At 41.8% G+C, this 13,421-nt stretch overlaps 1 protein-coding gene across 1 annotated transcript in view; it reads left to right on the top strand.

Moving 5' to 3' along the window:
- The window catches only part of LOC144482151 (scavenger receptor cysteine-rich domain-containing protein DMBT1-like), a 50,045-nt gene that overhangs the window by 20,068 nt on the left and 16,556 nt on the right, over window positions 1-13,421 (top strand). The window contains exons 5-6 of the mRNA XM_078201372.1: window positions 1,971-2,285; window positions 10,488-10,805. Coding sequence (XP_078057498.1) covers window positions 1,971-2,285; window positions 10,488-10,805 — 633 coding nt within the window. The remainder of the gene's footprint in view (window positions 1-1,970; window positions 2,286-10,487; window positions 10,806-13,421) is intronic.

Here is a 13,421-nt window from a genome sequence, read left to right as displayed (position 1 = left end):
GTGTGATGGTGGAGGTACATTGGGCGTTGGGAGGCGGTCTTGCTGCTGAACAATTGCTATTGGACGGAAATCCAATCAAACTCAGAACGAAATGTGACAAATTCATGTTGATGAGCGATGTGATAAGTGGTCATTGATAAGTGGTCATTGATAAGTGAATTGCACTTTCGTGAATTGATATTATTCAGGTCGCCGAAATGCTACACTAGCAGATGGGGATTCCCGATGCTCGGGTAGATTGGAAACCCAGCACGCTGAACACTGGGAAACAGTGTGTGATCTTCACTGGGATTGGAATGCCGCAGATGTGGTCTGTGCTCAGCTGCAATGTGGAGTCGCTGTGAATCTACCAAGACGCGTCCAGTTTCGACAGGGGACTGGTCTCATACGGAGGAATCGCTTGGAATGTAAAGGGAATGAGACAAGTCTGTTCCATTGTCCTCTTTCTCCAGTAACTCAACACGAGTGCACTCACAGAAACGATGTCAATGTGATTTGCTCCAGTGAGTACAAAGAAAAAAAACCAAACAATCCCTGTAATGAATAAAACCAAAGGAGATGACATTATTGCCATTCCCACTAACAAAAGCATATCCAAACCAGTCTAACAGTTCAAATCGTTTTGACACTGGCCTCATCGAACGTTACCAATAATCCGCAATCACTTTTCAATGAGGAAGTTATGGAAATTACGTTTGTTGCTGGGTAATTTGATACATGTTTTTTTTTACTTCGAAGTTGGGTCTCCTTTCTGCATATTTGATGTACCATTCATTGTCAAATGAGTAGTACTGTGCCCTATCACTAACCGTGCAAAACCTCAAGAACAATCATGGGACGACTCTTCATCCAGAAGTGCTTCATTAACTGTTCGTTCGCTTCATTAACCATACGGTTACATAAGTTGCCAAGTGGGCACTCAGATAAAATTGAATCATTGACATCTAAAAATATATATACATCGTAGGTTTATCTCATGGTTAAGTGCAGAGGGAACAATTTCCACTTGCACACTTTGTTAATCAAAATATGTATTTGCTGTCTTTTACATTCAATTTCATTTGAGTTCATTGACCGTGATCTCATGTTGCACACACCCTGTTGCCTTCCTTCCCCGAGCAATGGCGTTAAGTTTCCAGCTCTGTCAACATTAGCTTCTGCCAGAAAATCTTCCCAAATCACCACACCAGCACTGTTCTCAATTTTCGTACTCTTATACTTCTAGTCCCCTCAGTTGACATTAATTGGCTATTGTTTCAGTTATTTGCTGCAACATCTCTTTCAGTAATGGTTAGGGAATCAACATTGACCACGCGCTTAAATGCCACAGGTGACAGAACAGGTCAGTTGATGAAATCTGCGCAACGATTGCTATGACAACCCAACTCTTCTGATGAGGCGGATGTCAAAATTAGGATTAAACTCGCTGCAATCGATTTGCAAGCAATTCTCAAGGACTTAAATGGTCCCGAGGCAAGCAATCGAATTGAATGGCAGCTGTTAATGTTCCATCCATCCTGCTACTTACACAAGCCATGGCGCATTGGTCTGCTTCAAAATTCTAGAGCCCTCTATCTAACATGAGGAGCTTCTAAAATAATAAATTTCAGGTTCTTTGCCTGCGTGATCCTGGGAAATATAGCAGGTGAGTTTTGTTGCTTTGAGAATAATTCATCAGACATCTTAAATGCGACACGTAATATTCTGTTTTAAGTAAATTTCGAATGTATGACAGATATGTGTTCCTTTAATTTCCCCTACATTGTACTCTGCTTGGTATTTGCATCAAATGGATTATTTCTTCAAAACGTATTCACTGGTGAAAAATATATGGCTGAATGCTCTTATTAAATTTCTGTCAGCTATTGCAAAAAAGAGCAAACAATGGCAGTAACTTAAAGTGCCAGTTGTAATGACCTTCTTTCTTATTTAGTTCAACTTCTGCTTTATAATTTGTTCCTATTTTTCAGATGAAAGCTGGTCACTGAGATTGACGGATGGGGGAAGCAGTTGCGATGGGCGAGTGGAGATTTACCACAACAGCTCCTGGGGCAGAGTGCAGGACAGCTTCTGGGATCTGAATGATGCCAACGTAGTCTGTAGACAATTGGAATGCGGAGATGCAATAGCCACTTATAACTCTTCAAAGTACGGAGAGGGTGATGCGCCCGTGTGGGTGAATGATGTCCATTGTGAAGGAAACGAATCACACCTCCGGAGCTGCAGATCATTTCTACTGGATTCCTCTCTCGATGACAGATTCGGCGTTGGCGTTCTGTGCTCAGGTGAATAAAACTGTCGTTGCTTGAGAAACATAAAGAACACATTCTAACTGCTGAGGCATTTAGTAATGTTATTTTCCCTTCAATGGTGTCACCAACACATGTTGTTAAGGTAATGAAGGTAGAGATGGGTGACCTAGCTGGAAGTGCACGGTGAACAGATTTTATGCTGGATTAAATCAAGGCAAAACTCACAACGGTCAACACAGGAACAAAATAGAGAACACAACACGAAATAGTGCCTAAAAAGACATGGCCAGAATAAACATTAAATTTGTAGCTCTAGGAGTTTCACAATGAAAAACGGTGATGTGAGGGAGGAAATCATTTCAGAATACACGAGGGGTTCAGAACAACGTTGTAGCTTCTGTTAGGACTCAGTACTCGAAGCACTTTGAGCAGCCGTTCAAATTTTTAGTTCGGCGGCATTTGAGCTATGTGTGCTGTTATGGTGATCACACTACCAGAAGGACGTGGATGCTTTTGAGAGTGTGCAAAAAAGGCTCTTCTATACATCTTGCCTGGAGGATTTCAGGTATGAGGCAAGGTTGGATGAACCAGGATTGTTTTCACTGGCAGGACGCAGGTTCAGGGCGACCTGATTGAAGTCAATAACGTCATAAGAGGCATAGATATCGTGGATAGTCAGAGGCTTTCTTCTCAGCGTGGAAAGATCGACGACAAGAGGGCACAGGTTTAAGTTGATAGGTGGTAAGTTTAGGGGAGTCCAGCGGGGAAAGTTTAGCACAAAAAGGGTGGCGGGTGCCTCCCATCCATTGGCTCTGTCTACACGTCCCGCTGCCTCGGCAAAGCAGCCAGCTTAATTCAGGACCCGGCGCACCCCGGGCATTCTCTCTTCCACTTTCTTCCGTCAGGAAAATATACAAAAATCTGAGGTCACATTCCAACCGACTCAAGAACAGCTTCTTTCCTGCTGCCATGAGACTTTTGAATGAGCCTACCTTGCATTAAGTTGATCTTTCTCTACACCCTAGCCATAAATGCACTACATTCTGCACGCTCTCGTTTCCTTCCTTTTGAACTGTATGCTTTGTCTGTTTAGCACGCAAGAAACAATATTTTTCATTGTGTGTAATACACATCACAATAATAAATCAAATCAAATCAAATGAAAAGAAAACACTGCCAGTGGAGTTGGTGGAAGCAGGCAAATTAGCAACATTAAAGGTGTACACAGATGAACGGGAGGCGATCAGAGGCATAGAAAACATGTATTGGCGCAGTTTTAGTAGGGCCTTTTTTCCTGTGCTGTATTGTTACTCTTTCTTTCTTTTTAAAAGACATCAGAGGTCCAGTGAACCTGAGATGGTTAGATCTGGAAACGCTGAGGAGAAGTGACATGATTGTGGGTGTGAGGTACAAAATGGATATGCTTGAACACTATGATCCTAATTTAAAATTGAAGACGTTTGTTGAGCGGACTTCCTGTGTAGAGCAAGCAGAGCAGCGACGTTGAGGTAGATTTCTCAGGAATGGGTTAACAACGGGTTATGTGAGAAAAAGTTTTAAAGAGTGAATAATGGAATATAGGCCAGAAGGAGAGTTAAATCTATGTAATCCTGGCTACAAAGCGAAAAATAGCACTTAAAGGGCTTATGAACGAGGCAAATGTGAGCCTTGATATTGGTCAAACTGCTCAGACTTGTGAAGAGGAGTTTGTGGGACAGAAAGGCCGTTTCCGTTAAAATACAGTTATGGCTTGTTTTGTGCGATTTGAAGCATAGAAAAGTTGGAGCGAAGTTATCGCTATTGAAGTTTCATTATGTTTTGCATTGTTGGAACTGATATTTTTTTGTGGAAATTGTGTTATTCTGTGAATACCTTTGTTTGTGCAAGCGTGACTGACACAATTGTTTTCTGCAACAGTTCCTAAATACGAATAAAGGCACAGGAGATAAACATCTGTCCAGGAAGTATTCTGGTCCAGTGCGTTTTAATAAATAGCCGAGGATTAGAAACTTGCATTACGAGATACATGGGATCTGTTGATTTCAGTTGTTACGTTTTAAATGTCAGTGAAGTGATGGATTGTTACAGCTGACAGTGCTATCATCTGCAGGCAGAAGTAGGTTACTGACTTTTATTTAAGCTGAGCAGATGTTTGAATAGGAAAATATGATTTTTTTTCTTTTGGTATATTTTACTTCAGTCAAATACTGATGACAATCTAAACATATTTCGGAATTTTGAACTATACTCTTAGCTATCGAAAGGTTAGGGGTTGGCTCTCTCTGTGTGTGTGTGTGTGTGTGTGTGTGTGTGTGTGTGTGTGTGTGTGTGTGTGTGTGTGTGTGTGTGTGTGTGTTTATGTGTGTGAAGAAGAAGAAAGCCTGGAAATTGAATTGTTCTGCTCTGAGTGATGGTGCAGAATGAATCAGACATAGAAATAAGCCTGAAACGTTGTGAGGTTGGTATAAGCCGAAATACTGAACTTCTAAATTAGATAGACCGAATGTCCCGAGTGTGTGTTGTCTACTTTATTGAATTCAGAGCAGCTATGTATTGTGCAATATTGCTGTATTATTATAAATAAGCACCAATGTGCGAGTTGGGTTGCTTACATGTATGTATGACGAAGTGGTTAGTATTTTCTTTTGGGGGGGGGATTGTTTTGAAGGACTGATTTTCAATCTGAAACTGCAATCTTGCGTGGAAGAATTCAGTTTTCTTTCGGTTAATAACCCTTTCAGGTCAATAACGCTTTATACCTTCAGGAAACTAAAATGATACAATTATAATATATAAAACTAAACAGGAAATTATAAAATTATGAGGAAATTTCGCGCTGTTCAGTCCAGTGGGTTAATTTGCTCGTTTTCTGAATACAGAAAAAAAACATATGGCCCAGGACATCAAGAATGTCTCCGAGTTAAGATTTTATCAGCAATACGCATTTCTGGCACAATAGCAATATAACAATGGGTGTTGCGCTGGTATAGTCGGTGCTAATTTCAGATATGAACCATGCAGCTTCAGATCATATTTTTTTACAAATATTAAATAGTAATTTTGAAGCCAATTTAGTGGAATAGTGTCATAAAGCACCGTGCAAATATCATAAACTAAACCACAGAATGACATATTTAAGGTTTTAGACACAGTAGACATTGGGTTAAACATTTCATCAGGAAATAATTGAAATTAATCCATTGCAACGTTCGCTTAGCAATCGGATAACGCATTCAGGAAACTGGTGATGAACTTGCAGTTTCCCTGACGAGCTTCAAAATGGCGGAATCCCCCTGCCCGGATGAATTGCATATCAGGCTGCTGTGGGAGGCGAGGCAGGATATAGCAGAATCTCTGAATTACTCTCTGGGGAAGTGCCAGTGGACTGGAGGATGACTAATATGTTTCCAATTTGCAAGAAGGGTGATAGAGATGAACAAAGTAATTACATATTTCTGAGTCCCACATCAGTGGTAGAGAAATATTGGAGAAAATTATTGAGATGAGAATTAGTATCCATTCGGATAGGCATAGGTTAATTATGGATAATCAGCATGGCTGTGTCAAAGGCTGGTCATGCCTAACATACTTGTTCCGACTTTTGTGAATGCAATCAAGTTTGGGGATGAGGAAAGTTCAATTGATGTAGTTGATATGGGTTTTAGCAAAGCTTTTGACAAGGTCCTATTTGAGAAACAGGTTGTGAAGGTTTAAGCACGTGGAATTCAGGAAAACTTGGCGCGATAGCTCAGGAACTGCCTCGTAATAGCGCACAGATGGTAGTTTAGAAGACCGTTGAGTGACTGGAGGCCAGGGGCTAGTGGTGTGCCATGTAGATCACCACTGGGTCCTTATTGTGTATTATATACATAACTGATATAGACAGAATATGAGGGGAGTTTTAAACAAGTTTGCAGACGAGACGTCAAATGGGAGGGTGGTTAATACTGAAGAAGATGACCGTAATTTATCGAAATATGCAGATGGGTTGGTCAGATGGACAGAAAAGTGACAGCAGGCATTTAACCCTGATAAGTGCAAGGTGAAGAAGAAACAACACCAGGACGCATTTAATGAATGGCAGGGAAGCTCGTAGGAACAGACGGATCATCGCTAATATTGGAACTGTACAGAACGTTGATTAGACCCCAAATGGAGTAGTGTGTGCAGTTATGTTCAACCCATTATAGGAAGGATGTGATAACACTCAAGCAGGTAAAGAGGATGTTCAAAAGCATGCTGCCTGGGATGGAGAATTTGAGCTACAATGAGAGACTGGATAGGCTTGGATTGTTTTGTTTAGATAAGTGAAGACTGAGGGGTGGGGGCATATTTGAGGTATATAAGATTATGAGGGGCATGGACAGAGTGATTATGGAGCAGCTGATCCCCTTGGTAGAGCGGTCATTCACGAACGGGCATAGTTTTTGAATATGAGCAGGAGATTCAGATGGGATCTCAGTGAAAAAAAATGTGGTGGGAATCTGTAATACACTGCAGCGGAATGTAGTAGAGGCCGGAAAACGTACAATCTTTACAAAAAATATTAGATGAGCACTTGAAATGTCATAAAATTCAAGAACATGGGACAAGTACAGGCAAATAAGATAAACGCGTCTTTAGTGCTGATTATTGTCGGTGCAGACTCAATGGGCCAAAGGTTCTTTTCTGCACTGTATGACTCCATGACTGTAATACTTTGCGGCAATCTTTTACAACATAGAATGTTAATCATATTAATCTTTGGATCCAGTGAAGTGCCGTCTTGTTTAACTTACTGTCAGTTCGTACACAGCAGCATTGTCCTTAGCTTAAGGGTGAACGATTTTTTTATTTTCCAATTCTGTATCTGAACGTTAATTCTTTCAAATTCCCTGGTCACAAGCTGCAGTAAGACTGGTTAGGTTTTATCGTTTTTCCTTAACTTTTTGATCTGAAATTGTTTATCGTACACAGGGTCCTGTTTTTTCTGACCAAGATTCGGTGAGGTATTTGGTTTTTATACCTCTTTCGTCCCATCCAATAGCCACATCTTAGCTAATCAGTAGCTAAATTCATCGAACATTTAACTTTGCTAAGAAAGGTCATGGCAGTGCTTACACATCGCCCATAATCTCTTTCCTAGTACTACTAGCGTATTCAGTTTGATAAATCGAAATGGATTCTACTCAGAAAGGCAAATAGCATTTCGAAAGATATTCAACTTAGCACATTATCAAAGGGAGTGTCCGATGCTGGGAATAACATTAGTAACAGATTGAGATAGGAGATATCACACGTTTGTAATAATATTCGCATTATCTCCAAACATGCTGCACCTTTAGAAAAACAATACAGGAGATATGTACATTTAATTCGAGCTATATTTTGAAGCCGAGGTTATATTGCGGGTCAATGCAACTTTACACAAGGTTGGTGAGTGGGTCATATAAAACAAAACATCAGGGCATGCTCTGCTTCTCTAACAATGTCCATCATGAAAGGAGCATCCTAAAAAAAACAAATAACACGCATCAATCATCATCAGTCACGGAAAATATTTCTGAATCACCCAAAACTGCCTCTTTTATCCTAGCATCCAAGAAAAATTAAATCCCACCATTGGATTTACTATTCAGAGTTTATTCTCCTCGGCATCCCCTACCTTGACACCGTCAGTGTGTTCAATCTAATAACAGTTTCACCTGCACCACAACATGAAATTGACATATCTAGTATCTCTCCAATATTTGGTCATGCCCCATTCGAGCTAGCTTGTTGTTGGCTTCAATCTCTTGCCCACTGGATTCCACTTCCACTGAAATCACACACGATTTTTATCCCTATTTCTCGGTTAGGTAATACTGTGCCGATTCTTCCTACATGTCTCTTCTCCTTTCCTTTGAGAGGTCCTTGCAATATATTTGAAACACTAGAATCATAATTACCGCACTACTATACCACGGAAACAATCCTTAGTGAACGTGCCAAAGGCAAACTATTGCTCCTTCTCCTTCTGTATCATTCTTCAGTTTACAATATAGTTGGTCATGGATCTTTTGTCGCAAAACGTCTGTCCACTGACTGAGGTTCATTGGGAATGCAAGCTCTTGGTTCCACTCTAATCTATTCAATCAATATGATAGAATTATCAGCAATAATCTTCACTTTCCTCGACAATAGGATCTTGTAGTGTCCTCCAAGCATGATATCCTGATCAAAAACTGATTTGTATTTACCTGTTGTCTTTTAGTGGCATCCTGCGGAAAGAGCGTGTACATTTCCAGACAAACGCAATGGACTGCGAATGCTGGAATCTAAAACAACAACAGAAAATTCTGGACAATCTCAGCATGTCTCTCAGCATCTATGGGAGTGAATAGAGCTAACGTTTCGACTCCGGATGATCATTCGTCTGGCTGAGAGACTCGAAGTATTAGCTCTATTCTGTCTCCAAAGGTGCTGTCAGAACTGCTGAGATTTTCCAGAATCTTCTTTTCTTGTTGCAGATGCCAGGATCCGCAGTATTTTCCTTTTGTCATGTCATTTGTCATGCTCGAACGACATCGAGGTGTCTTTCTCTGCACCTGTTCATACCGTCACTAAAGCTCTTTATTTCCTTTTGTTACCTTTTGTTACTGTTGGTGAGTCAAATTCACTGGTAGTCCGTCTCTCCAAATCTATACCTTGAAAAGTTAATGTCACTCAAATTTCATCTGCCGATTGACCACCTTTGAGGAGGTCTCTCGACCGCATCTCAAGAGCCGGCAGTGAATTACCTTATGTCCACACAAATGCTTTTGCAAAATCGTATGTTCTAACAGCTCGCAGCACACTTCAATTTCTACCACTTCTGGCCTTATGAAAAAAAGCTAATAATTGTCAACACAACATTCGTTCGACTGTTCATAAAAATAACACAAATACTTTTAAACATATTTTGGTTACCTGACTTTATCGGAGTTGATGTCAGATTTTCTTTGACGTCAAATCTGCAAAACGATTGGAATTGTTCATTTTGTGTTGCTAGCTAGCAATATTAATATACGTTATTGCTGAATAACATAAAATAATTAGAAAGCAATGGGAAATATCCGACTGATTTCGTGTTATACATGAACTAATCAAACATCGGCATGCAGTGACAATTAAGAATTGATTTGATTTGACTTACTATTGACACAAGCATTAGCATACACTGAAAAGAATTGCTTCTTGTGCACAATACAGTCAAAGCATTGCGAACATCGAGAGGGAATGTTGTGTTACAATCATAGCTAGGGTGTAGAGAAAGATCAACTGAATATGAGTTAGGTCCTTTCAGAAGACTGATGGTAGCAGGGAAGAAGCTGTTTTTGACTCGGCTGGGACTTGACCTCACACTTTTGCATTTTTACCCGACGGAAGGAAGTGTAAGAGAGTCTGCCCGGGGTGCGTGTGGTCCTTGATTATGCTAGCTGCTGTTTCGAGGCAGCGCGAAGTGTAGACAGAGTCAATGGACTAGAGGTTGGTTTGCAGGATGGACCGGGCTTCGTTCACGACACTTGTAGTTTTTTGCATTGTTGGACTGAGCAGCAGCCATACCAAGCTCTGATACAGCCAGAAATAATGCTTTTTATGGTGCATCCGTAAAAGTTGCTGAGAGTCGTTGGGGACATGCCAAATTTCCTTCGACTCCAGAGAAAGTAGAGGCGTTGGTGGACTTTTTTAACTATAGCGTCGCCGTGGAGGGGTGAGGTCAAGTTGCTGGTGAACTGCTGACCTAGAAACATGAAGCTCTCGACCATTTCCCCTTCATCACCTTTGATGTAGGCAGGGGCATTTCCTCCAATGAGCTTCCAAACATCGATGCCAATCTCCTTTGTTTTACTGACATTGAGGATGTGATTATTGTCGTTCCACCAGTTCACCAGATTCTGTGTCTCCTTCCTGTAGTCCGTCTCATCATTGTCTGTCATCTGACCCCATTCGGTTGTGTTATCAGGAAACTTGTAAATCGAGTTGGAGGGAATTTGGCCACGCATTCATAGGTGCATAAGGAGTATAGAAAGGGACTGAGGACATGATCATGTGGGGCACCAGTGTTTAGGATAATTGCAGATGAGTTGTTGTTGCCGTTCCTTACTGCTTGCCATCTCTGGTTCAGGACATCGAGGATCCAGTCACAGAGGGAGCACCCGATTCCCAGGCTACTGACCATCCAGTATTGGTGTTCAGTGGTGTTGAATATAATCCACCTACCTTCTTGCCCAACAGGACATGAACAGTTAAGACTATCAGACGGTGGAAACCGATGCGCTGGCCGAGTGGAGATTTATTACAATGGGACATGGGGCTCAGTGTGTGATGATTCCTGGGATGTCGCGGACGCCCATGTGGTTTGCAAACAACTGTCATGTGGAACTGCATTGGACGTTCAAGCACTTCCTGCTTCAAGTGGACCCAGTGAGGACCCAGTTTGGTTGGATGAAGTGAACTGTTCCGGGAACGAGTTGTTTCTATGGGACTGTCCCTCTGCATCATGGGGTAACCATGACTGTAATCATAAAGAGGATGTCAACATTATGTGTTCAGGTAACGGAGATTTCAATGTGTTAATTGTTCTCAAGACAAAAACATGAGTTCACGCAACAGATATTGCATTGATACAGATGAAAATGCAGCACACAAAAACAACCTAGAATGACGAATGGTTATTTTATTTAATTCTGCAGGAAACATAATTTTTCATCGAAACAGTTCTGTCAATGGGATCACGGCCCATTCTTCCACATTCCAATGAGTCGAGTCCTGAACGGTTTAACTATTCTCATAAGACAATCCCTCCATACTGGGGATCATCCGAGTGAAACTTCTCTGCACTGCCTCCAATGAACAATTATTTTCCTTCAGTAAGGGAAACGAAGTTGCTCACAGAAATTCAGATATAGTCTCGACAATGCTTTGTGAACTAGCAGCAAGACTAGCTGTATTGGCCATGCTAAATTGTCCCTCAGTCTACCCGAACAGGCGCCGGAGTATGGCGGCTGGGGAGTTTTCACTCTAAATTCATTGCAGATGTAAACCAAATTGTGACAATAATAAATACACTTAAACTTCCGCAATTTATACTACAGCCCCCTTGAAACAATGGCCATAATTGATTAAAGAAAATCCCAAAGCGTTTTATACATATATAAATAACAAGAGGGTAGCCAGGGATAGGGTTGGCCCATTCAAGGACAGCGGAGGGAATCTATGCGTGGAGCCAGAGGAAATGGGGGAGATATTAAATGAGTATTTGCATCAGTATTCACCACAGAGAAGGACTTGTGGGATGGTGAGTCTGGGAAAGGATGTGAAGATAGTTTGAGCCAGGTTGAGATCAAAAAGGAGGAGGTATTGGGGTTCCTGAGAAAAATTAAAGTAGGCAAGTGCGCAGGGCCTGATGGGATATACCCCAGAATACTGAGGGAGGCGAGGGAGGAAATTGGTGGGCCTTGAGAGAAATCTTTGTATCCTCACTGACGACATGGGATGTCCCAGAGGACTGGAGAACAGTGAATGTTGCTCCTTTGTTTAAGAAGGGTAGCAAGAATAATCCAGGTAATTACAGGCCGGTGAGCCTTACTTCAGTGGCAGGGTAATTATTGCAGAGGATTCTGCGAGACAGGATTTACTCCTAGTGGGAAATAAAATGACTTATTAGCGATAGACAACATGGTTTTGTGAAGGAGAAGTCGTATCTCACTAGCTTGATCGAGTTTTTCGAGGAAGTGACGAAGATGATTGATGAGGGTAGGGGAGCGGATGTTGTCTCCATGGACTTCAGTAAGGCCTTTGACAAGGTCCCTCATGGCAGACTGGTGCAGAAGGTGAAGTCGCACGGGATCAGATGTGAGTTGGCAAGGTGGATACAGAACTGTCTCGGTCACAGAAAACAGAGTGTTGCAGTGGAAGGGTGCGTCTCTTAATGCAGGGCTGTGGCAAGTGACGTTCCTCAAGGATCAGTGATGGGACCTTTGCTGTTTGTAATATATATATATATGATTTGGAGGATAATGTAACTGATTTGATTAGTCAGTTTGCGGATGACACAAAGGTTGGTGGATTTGCGGATAGCGATGTGGACCATCAGCGGACCAGCAGCATATAGATCAGTTGGAGAGTTGGACAGGGAAATGGCAGATGGAGCTTTATCCGGACAAATGGAAGGTAATGCATTTTGAAGTTCTAATACAGATAGGAAATATACAGTAAATGGCAGAACCCTTAAGATTATTGATAGGCAGAGGGATCTGCGTGTACAGGTGCGCAGGTTACTGAAGGTGACGATTGCACTTTAGCCGAATTTACAGGCAACACAAAAAAAAACGTGGACAGGCATGTTGCAACAGGCATGAAAACAGTTTACAATGAGAGCCTGGTAGGTTAACGCAGGAGAAGAAGGTCGTCACGAAGACATACAGCATGCTTGCCTTATTGGCCGCGGCATTGTGTTAAAGTTTGGCAAGTCTTGTTGAAGCTTTATAGATTCTTAGTTAGGCTGCACTTGGAATATAGTGTTCAATTCTGGTCGCCACAATACCAGAAGGATGTGGAGGCTTTGGAGAGGATACAGGAAAGATTTACCTGGGTGTTGCCTGGCATGGAAGGCATTAGGTGTTAGGAGAGGTTGGAGAAACTCGCTTTGTTGTCACTGGAACGACGGAGATTGTCAGGCGACCTGATAGAAGTCTACAAGATTATGAGGGGCATGGAAAGATTGTATCGTCAAAAGCTTTTTCTCAGGGTGAAAGAGTTAATTACTCGGGGGCATAGGTTTAAGGTGCGGGGGCGATGTTTAAAGGAGATGCACGATGCAAGTTTTTTATACAGAGGGTGGTGGGAACCTGGAACTCGCTGCCGGGGGAGGTAGTGGAAGCAGATACGATAGCGACTTTTAAGGAGCGTCTTAACAAATACATGAATAGGATGGGAGTAGAGGGATATGGTCCCCGGAAGGGTAGGGGGCTTTAGATCAGTCAGGTAGCATTGGCGGTGCAGGCTTGGAGGGCAGAGGTGCCTGTTCCTTTGCTGGAATTTTATTTGTTCTTTGAATAATCCTTCCAGAACACCTGCTACATCTTTGTGCCAGCTTTCTGTGCTTTTGCACATTTAACCCAAGTCCATTTGTGTTGCAGCTTTCTGAGGTTTTTCACCCTTTAAATA

Source organism: Mustelus asterias (assembly GCF_964213995.1).
Source record: "Mustelus asterias chromosome 26 unlocalized genomic scaffold, sMusAst1.hap1.1 SUPER_26_unloc_39, whole genome shotgun sequence".
In the NCBI taxonomy this organism is placed as follows: domain Eukaryota; kingdom Metazoa; phylum Chordata; class Chondrichthyes; order Carcharhiniformes; family Triakidae; genus Mustelus; species Mustelus asterias.
This window is presented reverse-complemented; position numbering and strand designations above follow the sequence as displayed.